The 18,744-nt window shown below is 36.9% G+C and overlaps 5 protein-coding genes across 27 annotated transcripts; 3 read left to right on the top strand and 2 right to left on the bottom strand.

The window, feature by feature from the left end:
* Nucleotides 1–950: 950 nt before the first annotated feature.
* Nucleotides 951–3,414, top strand: LOC106381435 (gamma-glutamyl hydrolase 1). The gene is made up of 10 exons (XM_013821330.3): nucleotides 951–1,420; nucleotides 1,510–1,596; nucleotides 1,678–1,767; nucleotides 1,896–1,990; nucleotides 2,070–2,130; nucleotides 2,239–2,328; nucleotides 2,413–2,475; nucleotides 2,547–2,635; nucleotides 2,968–3,060; nucleotides 3,150–3,414. Exons 1-10 carry the CDS (start codon nucleotides 1,106–1,108, stop codon nucleotides 3,199–3,201), a joined length of 1,035 nt encoding a protein of 344 aa, XP_013676784.1. The 5' UTR covers nucleotides 951–1,105; the 3' UTR covers nucleotides 3,202–3,414.
* A 1,304-nt stretch (nucleotides 3,415–4,718) lies between these two features.
* Nucleotides 4,719–6,705, top strand: LOC106379509 (N-acylphosphatidylethanolamine synthase). 4 transcript variants are annotated; one of them, XM_013819444.3, is made up of 6 exons: nucleotides 4,719–4,906; nucleotides 5,142–5,380; nucleotides 5,491–5,616; nucleotides 5,682–5,767; nucleotides 6,028–6,165; nucleotides 6,237–6,705. In XM_013819444.3, the coding sequence occupies exons 2-6, from the start codon at nucleotides 5,302–5,304 to the stop codon at nucleotides 6,528–6,530; spliced, it is 723 nt and encodes a 240-aa protein (XP_013674898.1). In that variant the 5' UTR covers nucleotides 4,719–4,906; nucleotides 5,142–5,301; the 3' UTR covers nucleotides 6,531–6,705. The 4 variants fall into 4 exon arrangements, with proteins under 4 accessions (XP_013674898.1, XP_013674899.1, XP_013674897.1 ...); XM_013819445.3 differs by having other exon boundaries at nucleotides 4,721–4,906; nucleotides 5,142–5,360; nucleotides 5,486–5,616; XM_013819443.3 differs by having other exon boundaries at nucleotides 4,741–4,906; nucleotides 5,486–5,616.
* A 1,496-nt stretch (nucleotides 6,706–8,201) lies between these two features.
* On the top strand, nucleotides 8,202–10,603 carry LOC106381434 (BES1/BZR1 homolog protein 4). Its single transcript, XM_013821329.3, has 2 exons — nucleotides 8,202–8,740; nucleotides 9,693–10,603. Exons 1-2 carry the CDS (start codon nucleotides 8,525–8,527, stop codon nucleotides 10,356–10,358), a joined length of 882 nt encoding a protein of 293 aa, XP_013676783.1. The 5' UTR covers nucleotides 8,202–8,524; the 3' UTR covers nucleotides 10,359–10,603.
* A 204-nt stretch (nucleotides 10,604–10,807) lies between these two features.
* On the bottom strand, nucleotides 10,808–15,868 carry LOC106398023. 20 transcript variants are annotated; one of them, XR_007319267.1, is made up of 8 exons: nucleotides 15,059–15,866; nucleotides 13,893–14,438; nucleotides 13,740–13,808; nucleotides 13,501–13,601; nucleotides 12,724–12,837; nucleotides 12,454–12,647; nucleotides 12,248–12,365; nucleotides 10,808–11,476 (listed from the first exon to the last, which is right to left on the bottom strand). XR_007319267.1 is itself a non-coding variant. In XM_048747420.1 (4 exons), the coding sequence occupies exons 1-3, from the start codon at nucleotides 15,785–15,787 to the stop codon at nucleotides 13,743–13,745; spliced, it is 1,341 nt and encodes a 446-aa protein (XP_048603377.1). In that variant the 5' UTR covers nucleotides 15,788–15,868; the 3' UTR covers nucleotides 13,346–13,604; nucleotides 13,740–13,742. The 20 variants fall into 20 exon arrangements, 2 of the variants coding, with proteins under 2 accessions (XP_048603377.1, XP_048603376.1); XR_007319262.1 differs by having other exon boundaries at nucleotides 10,808–11,623; XR_007319256.1 differs by lacking the exon at nucleotides 12,248–12,365 and having other exon boundaries at nucleotides 12,724–12,786.
* A 9-nt stretch (nucleotides 15,869–15,877) lies between these two features.
* Nucleotides 15,878–18,744, bottom strand: LOC106378189 (putative wall-associated receptor kinase-like 16). Its single transcript, XM_013818358.3, has 2 exons — nucleotides 17,223–18,744; nucleotides 15,878–16,036 (listed from the first exon to the last, which is right to left on the bottom strand). The coding sequence occupies exon 1, from the start codon at nucleotides 18,259–18,261 to the stop codon at nucleotides 17,224–17,226; it is 1,038 nt and encodes a 345-aa protein (XP_013673812.1). The 5' UTR covers nucleotides 18,262–18,744; the 3' UTR covers nucleotides 15,878–16,036; nucleotide 17,223.

Below are 18,744 nucleotides of genomic sequence, written 5' to 3' on the forward strand. Positions count from 1 at the left end.
TCTTTCAAGAAATTAGTTTTTCATATATATAATTATATCTGCCATTCTAGAAAACAAACAAAAAAACTTACAAATAATAATCTTCTCTACGAATTAAGTTATTTTAATTTTTATGTAAGTTATTTATAATTTTTAAGTCAATATTTATACCATGAATCTTATAGAAAAGTTAAATAATTTCTTTAGTTATAAGTATTATACATTTATTATTTTTTTTTTAAATCAGCTTTTAATTTTATATAATATTTAAATTACAAAAAATTATTATTTTTACCAAAGTTATAAAATATATTTAAACTAAAACTACACTAAAAAACCAAAATTTAAAATAAATCTTTATTATTTTTATATCATTAGTTTTAGAAAAACTAAAAAATTACAGAAAATAACAAACCATAGAAATATATATATATATATATATTATTTTTGCATTTATTGTATCTACAGTTTTGTTTATAATTTATATTATTTGAAGTTAGTCATTACAAAAAATTATATTGTTGATAATTTATATTGTTTTTTGAAGTTTTTTATTTAAATATTTTTAACACCTCGAATTTTATTTAAAATAATTTTATTAAATAAGTTTATGTGCGTTTTGATGTTTGTATTTTATATTTTATTTTTCGGAATAAATATTTTATTTTTATAAAAATATTATATTAATTTTAAAAGCAAAAACCAAAAACTAAAAACCAAAATCTAAAACAACCATTCATGATTTTCAAAAAGCTAAAATCTACTGCAAAATCAAAAATCAAAAACTAAAAACCAAAATCTAAAAACCAAAAACCAAAAACTAAAAACTAGAAACTAAAAACTAAAAACTAACAAAACAATCATTACCTAATTGTTTCCTTGATTCGTGTGCCGAAACATAAAATAAAATGAGGCTTATAATGAAACAGATGGGAGTATAAAATAGTACAAAACACGTTTCTGTTTTTAATGAATATAGAAAGAAAAGTTTAGATTGGTTTTCGAAAAGAGTGTGCGTGGAGTTCCACGATTTGATTCAGATGACGTTGACGATGGATAAATAAAAGCTAGATCACTCACATCTCTCCTGGTCAACGCTGCGAATCCTTCACCATTTGGCTCCAAGATGTGGAAGCTCTGCTTCTGTCTACCCTTCCTACTCCTGGACATCGGTGTAGCCAAGGCTCCTGCTTCCATATACCTCCCTAGTCAAACCGGCGCTGACGGTTCTTCGAATCCAGTTTGCTCCTCCCCTGATCCGAACCTGAACCACAGACCGGTCATAGGGATACTGAGCCACCCTGGAGATGGAGCGTCGGGTAGGCTGAGCAATGATACTACCTCGACTTACATCGCAGCTTCTTACGTGAAGTTCGCGGAAGCAGGTGGAGCACGTGTCATCCCTCTCATCTATAACGAGCCTGAAGATGTTCTCTTCAAGGTCATATTCTGTTCTCTGAAGCCTTGCTCCTTTGTGTTTAAAACATTGGCTTCACTCAGTTTAGTTATGTCTTTTTTGGTGAAGTACAGAAGCTAGAGCTAGTCAATGGTGTGATATTCACTGGTGGTTGGGCTAAAAAATATGAGTATTTCGACATGGTTACAAAAATCTTCAAAGTAAGTTGCCATCTTTCAACTCTTACAATGTTTGGTTTCATCATGTTACATCAATATGTATTTACATAATGTTTGTTACAGAAAACGTTGGAGAGAAATGATGCTGGAGAGCATTTTCCAATATATGGCATATGTCTCGGTTTCGAGCTTATGTCTATCATCGTTAGTCAGGTGACTCTTTTCTTCTTTACAAACTCTCGTTTGCTTTGAATATAGATCTGAGTGAATACAGTATAGTGCAGCACTTTGGGAACCTGCAGTTTCCATACTACATCTACTCTTTGTCTTTGTAATAACAGGACAGAGGCATTCTTCAAAGATTTGATGCAGAAGATAATGCGTCAAGTCTCCAGTTCGTTGAAAATGTTAATATTGAAGGAACCTTATTCCAAAGGTGCATAGCTTTCTTCATGATTCTTTTAGTTTTGTAAAACTGTTCTACTCATAATCTTATTGCGTCATACTTTTTGCAGATTTCCTCCAGAGTTGTTGAGAAAACTCAGTACAGACTGTTTGGTTATGCAGAAACACAGGGTTAGTATTGTGACCTCTAGTTTTTGAAGCAGAATATATTATGGAACTCTCTAAAACTTCATTAACATTCAATATTCTGGCTAATATAAATTGTTAATTATTTTTCAGTGGGGTATCACACCAGAAAAATTTAAAGCCAATCATGCTCTGTCTAGTTTCTTTGAAATTGTGACAACCTGCATTGATGAAAACAGCAAGGTAGTAATAAATATAAACCATGAGTAAGGATTCTTCTAATATTCTTGAAATTGACCTTTACTCTTGAACTATATTTCCTTGCAGACTTATGTTTCAACCGTTAAAGCAAAGAAGTACCCAATAACTGGCTTCCAGTGGCATCCTGAGGTATATACTCTACTTGCTATACACTTCTTATGTCTCTATTGGTGAACAATTTTTATTCATATGCTCTGTAGAAAAATGCATTTGAATGGGGTTCATCTCAAATTCCACACTCAGCTGACGCTATCCAGGTGACACAGTACGCTGCTAGTTATCTAGTCAGGTAACATCTCTAATCAGCGTAGAAGGTTTCCACATTTATCTAGCAACGTTTTTGTTGTGAACAAACGCAAAAAACAAGAAACTTAAAGAGAACAAAACATGATTGATGCAAATACCCGTTTAAGGGTTTGTATATTAATTATGTGAATGAATAATTTGCAAGTCTTTATACTACCTCAAAAAATCTGCTATTTCTTTTTCATTTATGTAAACAATTGTACTTTTCCTAATTTTGCTGGCATTTTAGGTGTACAGACATTTAAGTCAATTTCAGAATCAAAAAAAAATTGTACTTGCTTTTCTGATGGATTTTCGATGTGTGTGTTGGTGCAGTGAAGCTAGGAAGTCTCTTAACAGACCATCTTCTGAAAAAGTGCTGAAGAACCTTATATACAACTACAAGCCTACGTACTGCGGATACGCAGGGTAAAGCCACTTGGACTATCTTTACACAACTCTCTTGTTGTTTTCTTGTTGTATGTTTTTAACGATTCTTTGGATTATCTATATTGCAGGAAGGGTTATGACGAAGTATACCTTTTTACACAACCAAGATCCCGTTTATAAGAACGTCTTCAGTCTTGTGTGTTTGTTCAAGTGAATCAGTTATATGAAGTGCATGTATCTCTTATCTCAGTTAAAAGGAGCCTATTGTTTTGGCTCGCTGGGTGATTTCTCTTCTTGTTCTGTTTGTTATCGCTTTGGAACTGGATCGTTTCAAAGGTTGGAATTGGTGTTATGTTTGTCTTTTTAGCAATAAATATTTGGCATACGAACCAACAAAGGATTGTTAATAAATAAATCGATCACAGATTGCAGAAAATAGATACCGGTAAGATACAAGAAGTCCTAGTTAGTTAAAACACTTCCAAAAGCTTAACATCCTCTACATGGTCTTGAAGAGTGAAGATTTTAGAATGCTTAACCGCGCTACCATTCTTTGGATTCCAACTCGTATAATTGTGTGTTTCTCTCGGTATTGAACCAGTTACGCTTCTTGATCTCTTCTATGTGATGGGCTCACTAAAGCCCAGTTACTCTTCTTGGTATTCGCCTGTCTTCCTTTTACCTAGAGAAGTCAAACAGGTTTACCCATCCCGTACCGCAGCAGGTTAGTCGTTGAGCGGATCACAGCGGGCCTATCCCACGCAGGTTACGATCTTCAAAATGCCGATCTAAACCCGTACCGCAGAATATATAGGCCTTCGCAGGGCGTCCCGCGGGACGCCTCTTTATCAAACCGTCTGTTACAACTTCTTTCATGAATGTTCAAGTAGAAAAGTTGTGTAAGAGAGTTGAAGAGAGCTCATTAAGCTTCACTAAAGCCTTATCAAAATCAATGTCACAAAGCTCCGTTTGTGCTTGCGTTCTTGAGTTAAAAGTCTTCTTCTGTTATAAGCATAAGCTTTTGTTAAGTTTGAATCTGATTAATTTGTTGTCTTTATAATAATTTGGCTTAAGTATTGTATGTCTTCATCAAACCATCTCTTTTTTTAATTATTTGGATTGCAAAAAAATTCGTGAATCACTTTGCCAAATTATACAAGTGACGTGTTATACAACTAACTTTTCTCCTAAAAAACACCATTATAACCTAATTTAATTTAAGAAAAACACCACTTTACAGTACTGAAAATAAAACCAATCAACTTAAACAAGAAATATCACATTGTAATAAAACAATTCATAATTGTGTGTAATATAAAGAAAAAAACAAATCAAAACACCACCAGAGCTCGAATCATCATCGCTGGAGCTCGAGTCGTAACCGTCGGAACTCGAATCATCATCACCGGAACTCGAATCATCATCGCCGGAATTCCTTATGTTTTCTGGGGGAAAAGTCACAAGAATCGCTTTCTTCTCCCTCTCTTTCTCGTTTTTTTCAGGTAAAATAAAAAATGAAGAAAAAAAATGAGGGTCCATGTAATCCCGCATGACCCGTTCCGGCCCATCCCGCAAAAAACCCAGTTCCGCAAAGACCCGTCCCGCGAAGCTCGCAAATTTGCGGGCCTAGAAAACCTCGTCCCAATACCATCCCGCGACAGTCCTTTACGGACTAGGCCCGCGGTCCAGATCCACGATTGTCATCTCTACTTTTACCGACCAACAAAAGTTTCCGGTATTCTCATCTAATGTACCGAGTCAGACCAACCAAATTCTACCGTTCTTCTCCGTCCGAACACTACTGCCCTCTGAGTTTCTTCTCCCAAGCAAAGCTTCTTCAGTTTCTCCTCTTAGACCAATCGTGTGGTCTCGCTCGTTTCTAATCGTAAGTCTTCATCTTTTTGGAAGTTTCGTCTCGATCTTAAAGTAGACTCGTTTCTAATAGTTCAGTTCTGTCGTTTAGAGTTCCCCAGATTACTCGGTCTTTACTGTTTAGAGATTGATGCTTAGGAAATGATACTTAGTTACGGAATCTTTGCATCGAGTTTTGTGTTTAACTAGCCTTTCAAGTTCTTACATTTCGATTACTTAAGCTTTTGTTATGATATGTTGCTATAAAGGTGAGAACTTTGAAGCTTGAGGCTTATACAATGGGGAGGATAACAGAATGGGCAGCAAGATCTGATCACTTGGGAGGAATCCCAAGGAAAGCTGTGATAACAGCCGTTGGTGCCTTTGCGAGAGCAGTAGCGAATCTTTGCAACAAAACCACAGTTCACAATGCAGATACTCTTAAGACTCTTGTCCGTTCACGACCACCTGGTGTCCCTCTCATCACTGTTAGTAATCACATGTCCACGTTAGTTCAAAAATTTTAAAACCTTTTTTTTTTAATAATAATCTCTTTCTTTCCTTCTTGTCATCTCAATGTTGAGCTATTTCATTTTTTTCTTCTTGTAATTAGTTTAGATGATCCAGTAATGTGGGGAGGGTTCAAGGGTCTTCTTTCCCTTGATCCAGAGCTGGCTCGATGGGTTCTTGCGGCTGAGGACATATGTTTCAAGAACCCTGTTTTCTCCTACATCTTCCGCACTGGTAAGCTCTCTCTTTTGTTTTGTTGCTTCTTTTCAGATGAAATGTTAACGAGTTCTTATGAGCAGGCAAGTGTATACCTATAACTAGAGGTGGTGGAATCTACCAAGAACACATGAGTGAAGCTCTAGACCGATTAAAAGATGGATCATGGGTAAGTTACTCTTAATGTTCAAGAAATTGCTAGGTGGTGGTGGTTAGGCGCCGTATAGAGGACTATTGTTAAGGATGACAAGTAGACCAATTTCTTAAACGTCTAGGCTGATTTTTTTTTTAAAATTGTTTCGTTTAGATCCGATTTGCTAATTAGGCACCACATAGACTGATTTTTAGAACACTTGTCTTGCACATTTGAACAAATAGTGAGATCTTTTCTGAACTCTAAACCTTTTGGTTTTAATCATTGACTAGTAGTTGCATACCTTCCCAGAGGGAAAGGTGTTTCAAGATGATGTGCCTATAAGACGTCTTAAATGGGGAACTGCAAGCCTCATCGCTCGTTGCCCTGTTACACCAATCGTCTTGCCAATTATCCACCGTGGTTTTGACGAGGTAACATGTCCTAACTCTAGCATCCGTTGTCCTAAACTCGCCACTTACTTACATTGTTCTAACTAACTTAGATGATGCCGGAGAAGTATTTGTATGGTAGAAGACCACCCTTACCGCTGTGGAACAGGAACCTTCGAGTTGTAGTTGGTGAACCAATCGAGTTTGATGTTCCCATGATGGTTGAGACCGCTGTCTCGGCCTCCCGTCATGTAATGGTTCCTCCTCTTCAGGAAGCTAGATGGCCTGTGCTATCTGTAGCTGGCAAAGAGCTAGATGAAACTGCTCAGAAATGTCTCTACACAGCTCTTTCTGAGAAGATTCAGTCCTCACTGGAAACACTGAGACTGTTAGCTAAGCGGTTGTGACTTTAGAACAGAATCCGGTTCACAATTTTAAAGTTTCCGGTTTTGATCCGGTACAGTAATCAATTATTTCGTTTATTTAATATTTTCTTGAGCTGAGAAAATATTCTTCAAGTTGTAATAAGAAAGAAATTGTAACAGTTTAAATTTATATAAAGGAAAATAGCTCGAATGATTAGTTATGTTCCAGCTTCAGAAACTCGCTAGGCGCTAGTCAGACGCTCGGATCGGACCTAGCGCCTAGCTGATTAATCGGGGATTAATCTGGGGATTAGTTTTTAAAATAGTTAATTATAAAAATTATAAATTTACGTACATATATTACTTTTGTGACAACTAAATGTAAAATCAGCATGGTCTAATGGTTTCTGAGGTCTCTACTGCGTCTGGAGATTCAGAGTTCGACTGTCTTGCAAAGCTTGTATCCTTTCTTTTTATTACTGCCACGTAAAGGAAAAAAAATTTAAAACCTACAAATGATTTGTCCCACATCGGTAAAATGTGAGTGGGAGAAGTCTCGAAGTGTACTATATATAGATGATAAGGTCTCATCTTTTGATGTCAGTCAAATGGACTAGTTACAAGGCCCAAATATTTGACAAACAAGTCTAATATTTTTACAGTTCAAATCGGTTCAAGCGATTAATCGCTGATTAATCGGGTTTTTCATCAATTACTCGGTTACCAGATTAGTTACACTGATTTGACTGAAATCGGGGCGGTTCCCTTCTGTCGGAAGCCTAGTCAGCTAGGCGCCCGTGTTTTAGAACAGAGGTTATGTTTAACATTTTATTTTATTAGAATTGGTTTGAAACCAATTAAATTAGAAAAATAATAGACATGTCAATTACAAAGAGGAAGCTAATCTTATTCACATTCGAAATACTGGTAATAATATTTTTAATGACGCATATCATGATGATTTTATTTACACTAATAACTAGGGTTTGTGGTGGTGGTGATTAACTGCAAAACCCAATACAGTGAATCCACCAGAGTTCATGTCCCGGTCACTGGAAAATTAACATTTTGGCATCGTCATGGACAGAGACCGATACGTGGGCTGAAAAAAAAATGTTTTAGTATTTACACTAATAGATTTGGACTTCTAATACCTTGTATGATAAAAACGATATTTAGATAGATTAATTTTTCTCTATAAAATGTAAAAAACACAGTTATTTGTGTCTTGTCTGTAACGCCGATGATCAGGCAAGTTCTGTCTCTCTGCCTGAATCATTGATGTTGGACAGAAACACCTTCGAACAACCAGTTTGAACTTTGAACACACACAGCGAGAAGGTTCTGTTGAGAGACGAACGTGGGTGAGGCACAAGCCCGGCGGCCACGTCTGACTATCGAGCCACCGTTGCAGCGAGTGGTTCCCACGCGAATGAAATAAACTGTTCTATGGACCCTACATGGTCACGCCGGGGACGCACCATCACGTGAAAAAGGAAACTTCCAAAGGTCAGCAAAAACAGTCTCGTGGCATTTCGTAAACCGGATCACGTTAGTATTGCACGTGTGGCAAATTCGTAAATTAGTAGTGAATCATGGGTAAAGATATGTGTTCCCACGTGCTTGGTCCGGAGGACACGCGTGACATCACGTAGTGGCAGTTTCGTAAATATATGGTTAAATGTAGGGTAAATTGGGTAGTCTAGCCTATTTGTTATGAAAGTATTAAACAGCTTCTTCTTTGGCACGAGAGAGTTCTTGATTAGCTTAAGCTCCTTCATCTTCTTCTTCTCCAATTCCTCCGATCACCGGAAAATTTAACAACCGTAGAGTCCACAGAGCATCTTGATCCGCCGCGCTCAGCTTAAGCTACCTTTATCGTCAAACTAGCTTAAGCTTCTTGAAACTTTTAAGAGTGATCGGAGATTGTCTGAGCACGCAAGTATCGATCTTTCCAGATCTGAGGGAATTGTTTCATAGAAGGTTTAAGCTAAGCCTTAGAATTGTCTCTTTGATCTATCTTTAAAAACAGAGTGATGACGTCAGGGACGAGAATGCCGACGTGGAGGGAGAGAGAGAACAACAAGAGGAGAGAGAGAAGGCGGAGAGCGATCGCGGCGAAGATCTTTACTGGGTTGAGAATGTACGGTAACTACGAGCTTCCCAAGCATTGTGACAACAACGAAGTGCTTAAAGCACTCTGTAACGAGGCTGGTTGGATCGTTGAACCAGATGGCACTACTTATCGCAAGGTTCGGTCTTTTCGCCATTTTAGATCTTACTTTTTTGTCTTTAAAAAGTGTCGGAACATGATCTAACATGCGCCGGAGCCTTCCCGGGAAGTTCTAGCTTTCTAACGTGTTCCTTGCGCGTAGGTTAGCGTTAGATGAGCGTTTAGTCAAACGTTTTGATTCTTTATGTGTAACTTTTTGTTATGCGTTCATCTAAAAGAAGATTCTTTCTCTCTCTCTCTCAGTGTCTTGATTCACTTGCGATTCGGTCTAGTCTTATTCTGAGATGATACCTACCAAAAGAGAAAAGCAAAGTAGCATAGATCTCTAGAAAAGTTGATTAAACTGTCATTGCACAGAGTTCAAAGTGTACTGTTTTGATCTGTAGATTTGTTTGGGAAAAGCATGTGTGCACTTTTGCTTTATTGTCTCTCAAGTCTATGTTCAAATCTCGAGAACCGAGTCCAATGATATTTTGTCGGGTCAAGTATCCTTGACTCCATCGGTTTAAAGAAACATAAAGAGTTTTTATTATGTGAAACCTTGACTTAGACCTAGCTGATTGGGACAACTACTTACTTGCTGTTTCAGTTTAGTTTTGCTCATCTCTAGACCTTACCATTAACACATTCATCACTTAATATTCGGTCCGTTCTACAAAGATAAAAAGTTTTGGAAAAAAAATTGTTTCACAAAAGATAGAACTTTTGTGTGTTTCTATGAATTTTTGTTATTTAATAATAGTAAATTGTAACTTTTTATAAAATTAATTGAGTTTATTAAAATACTATTGGTAATATTTTTTTTATTAAAATTGAAATTAGCAGAAAATAATGAAAATGATAGAAAATTCATTTGTTTTCTTAATATGTGTAAACAATTCATAAATATTATTTTTGTGGAACTGAGTAAGTATATATTCGTGTTTCTCTATAGTCTCCATCTGATCAGTTATGTTTTGATATGTTTTCAGGGAAGTAGTAGACCAGTAGAGCGTATGGAGATAGGTGGCAGTCCATGCTCCTCCAACTTCATGAGTCCAGCTTCTTCTTCTTTCGCTAATCTCACACCTGGAGATGGCCAATCACTCATCCCATGGCTCAAACACCTCTCAACAACATCATCCTCCTCAGCTTCTTCTTCATCAAGGCTCCCTAATTACCTCTACATCCCTGGAGGCTCCATAAGCGCTCCTGTAACCCCACCTTTAAGCTCCCCAACATCTCGTGGAATGAACCAACAAATCAACAACTCTTTCTTCGTCTCCTCAACACCTCCCAGTCCCACTAGGCAGCAGACCATCCCTGACTGTGAATGGTTCTCAGGGATTCAACTCGCGCAAAGCGTTCCAGCTTCACCAACGTTTAGCCTTGTTTCACAAAACCCTTTTGGATTCAAAGAAGCAGGAGGAGGAGGAGGTGGGTCAAGAATGTGGACACCAGGTCAAAGCGGGACATGTTCACCGGCTATTCCTCAGACAGCTGATGTTCCAATGTCTGAAGCTGTGGTGGCTCCTCCAGAGTTCGCGTTTGGGAGTAGCGCAAACGGGTTGGTGAAGGCATGGGAAGGAGAGAGGATACATGAGGTGAGTGGTTCTGATGATCTTGAGCTCACTCTTGGAAACTCAAGCACCAGGTAGTTGCAAGAGGCAGCTCTTGAAAAAAACCGTTTCAACCAAACCATCCTCAATGTCACTTCGATTATATTTTAATTTATTTTTTCAAGTAAGGCTCAAAGTGAAACACCAACTTTATATATTCGTTTATTTGTACCTCTTGAGTCTTGACCCTTGTGATTGTAAACGGGTCTCTATTTGAACGAACAGAGAATCAACATTCATAGAGCCTAAAAATTTTTCTTAATGTGAAGGGGAAGCTTTGTTTATTTATTGTTGTCTCTAACCGGATCTAACATTGTTGTATAACGAAAAATTTATAACTACTCCTTCGGTTACAATTAATTCGGTGTTTTAAAGAATTTTTTTGTTAATAAATGATGTTCGATTGTTTTCGTTATAATAGAATTTAATCTCATTTGAAATTTGTAATCAATTACAAAATGATACATTTTTTTTATTGGTTGAGCTAATTTTATTTAATGATATTTTTCATTTAACCAAAATAAATTGTATAAAATTTTGAATTTTTTATCTTTGTACAAAAACCTTAAACATCAACTAAAATGAAACAGGACGAGTACTCAACAGAGGAATCTCAATCTTCTTTAGGACTTGAAACTACATCAACGAGATACTGATTCAACTTTTGACCGAACGTCTAGAGAATGTTTCAACATGTTTCTTAGCTTCACTTCCCATCCTCTTCGCCAACTCAGAATTCTCTAGGAAACTTACCCACAGCCGAACTGAAATCTTCTGGAGTCGCTTCACAGAGATATCCTGTTACTCCATTCTTTACCTTAAACATCAACTAAAATGAAACAGGACGAGTACTCAACAGAGGAATCTCAATCTTCTTTAGGACTTGAAACTACATCAACGAGATACTGATTCAACTTTTGACCGAACGTCTAGAGAATGTTTCAACATGTTTCTTAGCTTCACTTCCCATCCTCTTCGCCAACTCAGAATTCTCTAGGAAACTTACCCACAGCCGAACTGAAATCTTCTGGAGTCGCTTCACAGAGATATCCTGTTACTCCATTCTTTACCGTCTCCATAGGGCCACCACTGTTGCAGGCTATCACTGGTTTGTATGCAACCATTGCTTCTAACGGAACAATACCGAAATGTTCATCCTAGCATTTGATTTTGAATCATGAGAATCAGAAGAGATTGAAAACTGGAGGAAAAAGGTAAAAGATTTGGTGTGTAGAGGAGACACAAGCAGCTTGAAAGAAGTTGGTTTCTTTCAGCGGTTGAACAAGATGTGATGAAGTTTTATTCTGAGAATGCAAGCAGTAAACCTTCACTCAATATAAGATTGTGGAAGAAAGAGGTAAGCATGGGCATGAAAACCAAAACCTAAACCCAAACCCAAACCCGAAATAAGGGTTATCAAACTGGTTGCGGATTCAGCAAATAACCCATCGGGTTTCATATTGTGATACTTCGGATATCGGTTTCGGTTCAGTTTAACCCATAACCGAAACATAACCGAACTAAATCGACCATATATGACTTATAGTTATGTATACATACCACGCATGTTACGGGTTACGATTTTTTAAGTTTTCAGATTATCATCATTATTAAGCATTTGATATGTGTTGAATTCTTTTTTGATCAGTTCAAGTATTATATTTCCTATGTTTAGATTTTTAATTACGTATTTTACTTCAATATAAGCCCAACCGAACAGAAAAACCTAGAATCCAAATGATATATGATTACTTTACAAATTCTAGGATGCATTACAAATTAGAACCGAAACCGAAGTGTTATTATCCAAATCCGACTCATACTAATAAATTTTAGAATGGGACCAAGAAAGGTGAAACCGAAAACGCAAAAACTTAAAAGATCCGACCCGAACCCGAACGCCCAGACCTAGAAAAAGAAACACTTACCAGCAACAGTAAGAGTAACATCACTTAGATTTTGATAATGTTTGCATAAAATAGCAAAAGCTGAAACAGTTGTATGTTTAGCTAAAAAGAGATCCGGGAAATGGCAGTAGAAAACAACCTAATATCCAACAAATATGTTCCAGATTAAGCTATTAATAATGAAGTGATCAAAAGAGACGATGAATAAAGGAAAGTTTTGAGAATACCTTCGATGATCTTTTGAGTTTCAGCAAAGGGACAACGACTGAAACCTGGTCTGCTAATACAACATCGAAGGAAGACCATCCCAAGAGAACACAAAGAGCAACAAACAAGCACCTTAAATATGCACACATTGCGTGTAGACGGTAGAAAATATGACGTGGCAGGAACGAACCATACACCGTTACTTGAAAGATGCCTGGATACACATTATATTCATTCAGACATGAGATTACATTTGTGTCTGAAACTGAACGCTTGATGAAGGACGTTACCTATACCAAGATCTGGATGTATGTATGATGGCGATCTTCATCTTCTTCGAGCCCCATTTTTATCTGAATTTTTAGAGTCACACTGCCTCTGAGGTGTTTTAATTAAATGCCTATCTGTTCAGCCAAGAAAGCTTAATAGATAATGTTTTTAATTTTTTTTTAATCACGTGATTAAGATCGGTTATTGTTGTTTTTATTACAAAATAGCTCCAGATCTTTTGGAACATCCCATATAACACCTTGGATCTTTTTCAAAACTGTTGCAGAGATACTGATGGTATTTTCAAAACTATTCGTCTATTTATGCTATTTACTAAACGCCCAACCCTTTTGGTATTTTAAAATCTGCCCGAGATCTTCTCGTATTTAAAAGCTTCATACTGTTTAGCGTATATAATACAACCCCATATCTTTAGATACTTACAAAGATACCACAAATCTTCTGTTGTTTACAGCTTTTAGTTCAAAACTGTTCACATTTGCAATGGTATTTTTGAAACTGCTCCAGATCTTTGGTATATATGCCACCAGATATTAGTGTGTGCTCTTATATAAATAAATGATTTATTAAATGTCTGGCAACATTTTCTTTTCAAGTATCTTTAAAATTTCAAGATTAGAATACTCCAAATTTCTCAATGATAAGAAGAGAGTATTCTTAAGTAATGAAAATTCAGAATCAAATAGTTTGGTATACACATTGTCAATGATGGACTCTGCACCAAGTCTGGCAAGTCATAAGAAGACTTATGAGATGAACAAAACTAGTAATGGTACCTGATGATTCAGGGCCCTCCATTTACATAACTTTGTTTATCTTGAATCTTTAAATTGAACTCCCAGAAGAGAACAATGTGTTATTTGGTTGTGCTTGCATCCTGCTTATAGAAGACAAAAACATCATGTTCATTGTTCGAACACAACCAATCGATCAACCAGACAAATGCCTGAAAGCAACCCAAAAAACAAGATTCTATATATAAGAAAATTGTGATTAGGTGTGTTAGTATACTTACCATCTACTTTCCAACGCATGGCTCGTTATTTTCCTGTGGAACATCGACTTCGTCTTCGTTCATATGTTCCTGAGGTGACACCACAACTCAGTTAATGAACAATAGGACAAGAACTAAGAAAAGAGTTCTTGTTCTCTTTGTAAAATTTCTTACCTCGAGCATCAATGAGGGCTTCTCAGTGTTCTGGTTGGCACTAGATTCGACAAGAGGAGCACCACCTTTCACTAATCTACGTGGAAGATGATCAAACTCCCAGCCAAGCAGTTTACAGACGAACCGAGCAAAAGCCTTGTGAGCTCTTATTGCAATTTTCGGGGTTTTAGTAGAATGCAGAACAAGTCCATGACAGTGCTTGAACCTCTTAATCATCTTCTTATCAGTCGCAGCACAACACACTAGGCAGACAAAGTGTCCACCTTCAGAGTTTTTCTCGTAGTAACTTTTCAGCTCAACGTTCTCTGAGAAGAGTCGTGATATTGACTCCAACTCCTCAGAAACTTGTTCATCACCATTCTCAACTGAACCAGTAGTATCCTTCACAGATATGCCTTTCAAAGCTTCTGATGCATTCTGCTGCATTTGTAACACAACAGACTTTGCTTGTTCATCAGCAGACATCACATGTTCTTTCTCCTGAAGCTTCTTTAGGTCTGGAGGCAGCTCCGTAGCACCTTCCACAGTCGCCTCTACCCCTAATGCCTGAGAAGGAAAAGAAAAAAAGCATTTCTAAATGATCAAAACCAGATTTTCTTAAAATCCGATTTATGTGATTCAAATCGGTTTAAACCATTATAAATCGGTTAAATTGGTCTCTAAATCTGTTTAATCAAGCAATATTGTCAGTACAAATCCATAAATTTGTCTAATTTCTTTTTTTGTATATCTGATTTTTATAGTTCAACAAAATAATATTATTATTAGACACAAAAAAAAAACTAAAATATCTAATATAAATGTAAAATATAATATGTTAACGCCTAGGCCTCGGATAGGTACCGAATAATCTGATTTATTAGCTAGTTCTAGCGCCTAGTTACCACCTAACAATTTCTAGAACATTGATCAAAACTATTCAAAAGCTACCAAATTATATGACTCATCTCGAATAATCCGACTAGTAGCTAGTTCTAGTCGCCTAGTTACCACTTTGTGATTTCTAGAACATTAATAAAAACTATTCAAAAGCTACCAAAGGATATGATTAAACTTTTGTTACAACAACATAATGCATTTACAAGCCAGTCTTTAACCATAATAACACAAACCAAATCAATGTAACAGTTGCAAATGCTAACTTCTTTTCAAGGTATAGATGTAACCTGAGAGTCTTTTTGGCTTGAAGCAACTGGATTGTTAACATCCCATCCAAGAACATTGCACACAACCTGGGCCAGAGCCCTATGCTGATTCTTCATAGTCTTGTGAATAGCAAGCGAATGCTGAACCAAAGCCAAACAGTTCTTAAACTTCCTCACACTTTTCTCGCCGCTCCCACCACAGACAAGACACCACACTTCTCCGTGCACAGTGTTCTTCTCGTAACTCTCCTTCAGCTTCGCGTTCTCCTCGAACAGCCTCGACAGAAACTGAAACTCCTCGTCCCCTCCTCCTCCATCATCAGCATCCGATTCTTCACCAGATGTTGCTCTCTTGCCGAAAAACTCGCGGCAAGCGCGGTGGGTGTCTCTCTGAATCTGGCTCACGGCGAGCTTAGCTTTCTCCGAATCTGATAAAGGTCGCGCCTTTTTGCACGGCTTGGCTTCAGGCCACCCCGTGGGAGGATAACGGGGCAGCTCCTTCACGGGCCATTCCCGATCCGACCCGGGTCTGGAGCGCTTGTTGCTGAGGGGAGGTTGGGGATGAATAGGGTTGGCTCCGTAGCGAGAGAGAAGCTGAAAATCCGCCGGAGGGATGTAATTGGGCCTGGATCTCTGAACCGGGTTGATATTAGGGGTGGGGATCGGGTTTCGGGTGGGAGGGCCTTGGTGCCAGAGGGAGTGGAGGTAGATTACCTCCTGCTTCAGAGACTCGTCGTCGTAAAGGTTCATACTTTGTTTTCCGGCGAGTTTCACTTTTTTTTTTCGTTACAGCCACAAAAACTCCTTTTTGTTTAACATTTTGCCGTTTATTGCATTGTAACGTCTCAACTTTTACTTTATAATGTTTTCACCCTATTTCTATGATGGGTGGGACCTTATACTTTTACCTTTTGTTATTTACACCCACAATCTCTGTTTTGAACAATTTAGGTAATGAACTACAACTTTGTAACATGTTTCCCATAGTTCTCTGTAAGCCTGCAGATTGAACCAAACAGAAATTTTTAGTTTTAGGTTTTGATTCAGTTTTCAAAATCAGAAAAGTTAATAGTAATTGAAATATCCGAAATTAATCAAAACAACTAAACTAATTAAAATAACCAAATTTAACCAAAATATTTTGAGTTTTTTGGAAAATAAATCGAAATATCGCTGAAACCCAAATATTTGGTTATTTCGGAAATTTAGAAAGCCGAATTAAACTAAACATCAAATTGAATCACATTTCCGGTTTACTTTGATAGAATTGTTGTTGAACATAACCAGGCCCGACCCTCAAACTAGTAAAAAACATTTGGGCCGAAAGTTTTTTAAAATAACTGGGCCGGAATAATTTTGAGGAAAAAGGATTGTTACAAAGCTATGTACCGAAGATCAAAAATACACATACTATGCTTGCTATGCCACCTAGACTAATAAAGATTTTAAGAAAATAGATTTTATACTTTCACCAATTCAAGGTGAAAAGGGGGGTAATGTAGGGCTAGGGGTATAGAATGGAGAGCCTTTGTAGGCCGATAGGTTGATTGAGTCGGATGTCGACATTTTATTTATTTTGGGAAAGCCGGAAGCGCCGAAAGCAAGTGCTTCACCCGCTTCCTCCCAGGACCGCTACTAGTGAATATAACTCACCCAAACCAATAATACATATCCCGAATGAAACAAAGTATCCGAAACCGTAGGGCCAGTTTTCTGGTTCAGCGAGGCGATCAAAATATTTTTGTTTACTTTGGTATAATTGTTGTAAAATACTTCATCTGTTTCAAAATAACACATGTTTTAGGATTTTCACATTTATTAATAAAACATAATAAAACTTAGTTGTTAATGCATAGTTTTTGTAATTTTAAAGTATTTCCTATATTTCTAAACCAGTAAAACTTCAAGAAATGCAATTATGTTTTTGAAGTTCATAATTTTTCATTATTAGTTGACAAAAAAAACATTGAAAATATAAAAAAAATACATTTTTTTGAAATAATTTTTTTTTCTATAATATGTAACTTTTTGAAACGGAAGGAGTATATACTATTTTCTATTTTTTCACCACTCAACTCTACATAATAGGACTTTCACCCCGTTTCTTTATTTTAGACAACCTTTTTTTTTTTGAACTGATATTTTAGACAACTTCAACACCAAAAAAAAGAAAAATATGTCTTACTTTACATGTTCTGAATGTGCTTCAGCTTCTTAGCTACTTCTTCAATCGTTGGCCTCTTCTCTGGCAATATCTCCACACAGCTAGCAGCGAGCTCTGCACTAGCCTCTAAAGCATTATCCTTCCCGTCCCTTATCAGATTGGCCTTCAAGAACATCAAAAGATCTATTCGTTTCGGCGAAGAAACAGATATGAGAGACGACTCTGCAACTGGAGTAGTGTCATGGTTAGTCATATAATCAAATGCTCCAATGAACACATTATGAGGCTCCCTTCCAGTCAAAATCTCGATTAATGTAGCACCAAAGGCGAAAACATCCGTCTGCTCGTTGAATCGTTCTGTGACTACTGATTCTGGAGCTAGAAACCCTATTGTTCCTTCAACTAATGCTTGTACAGAAGTCTCACCTTCTGGAACTTCCAGAGACAGTCTGAAATCGAATAACTTGGCGTTCAAGTTATCGTCGAGCAAAACATTCTCAGTTTTCACGTGTCTGTGAATCAGAGGTCGTGGTTTACTTAAGTGGAGATAAGCAATCGCGTCTGCAACCTGAGCAGCGATGCGAATCCTCTGTCTCCATGGGATAACCCCTTTCTTGTTATGCAAGTAATCTGATAGGTTCCCACTAACGTATTCAAAGACAATAATCGGTACCTTGCTCTCTAAGCAACAACCAAGAAGCTTCACCAGATTCATGTTCGAGCTGACGTATGCAGCAACAGCGATTTCCCTTATGCAATACTCCACGAGCTCTTCGTGTTCATTCGTTTTCTTGATTAGCACGGCTCCTCTGTTCTCAAGAACTCCTTGAAACAATTTATAGTTGTCGTCGACAAGACAGACGAGATCTTGGTCGTAGTCTTTGGTTGCTTGCTTCAGCTCTTGTTCTGTGAATACACAAAACGGACTGTAGTCTCCGTCCGAAACACGGATCAGTTTTTCTACTAGTAGCCCTCCGTTCTTCAAAGATGAGGACTCGCGGCGAGATGATTTGTTAGATGTTGTTCTTGAACAACAAGTGATGAGTTTTTTCCAGGACATGGTTTGGATGTGGTGGAGCAGCAAGAAGAAATGGGGAGATTATTAGAGTTGTCCCAAGTAAGCAAATTGTGTTACGAAACTTCACAAGTCAATGGTTTGGTAAAAAAATTCAAGATCTGAGTTAACTTTTTATATCATAACTAGATTTTTTTAAAAATTGTGTTATGAAACTTCACAAGTCAATGGTCTGGTAAGATAAGATATTATATGTATTTCTCAATTCTAAAAAAATAATGTATAATATTGTATTACATTATTTAAAGAATATAAAATAAGACTACATAACATAAATATATTTTTAAAATTTTCTTTGTGGAAATTATTATGTTGTTTGATTGCTGTACTTGATTCATATATTTGCATAAATATTTGTGAGAGATGAATAACTATATTTTTATTATCAGTAAATAATCTATATTTATTATATAATATAAAAAAATGAAATTATTTACTTTTTAAACAAACTTGTCTCATGTTGGGGAT

This window comes from Brassica napus, chromosome C2 (assembly GCF_020379485.1).
Source record: "Brassica napus cultivar Da-Ae chromosome C2, Da-Ae, whole genome shotgun sequence".
NCBI classification, from domain to species: domain Eukaryota; kingdom Viridiplantae; phylum Streptophyta; class Magnoliopsida; order Brassicales; family Brassicaceae; genus Brassica; species Brassica napus.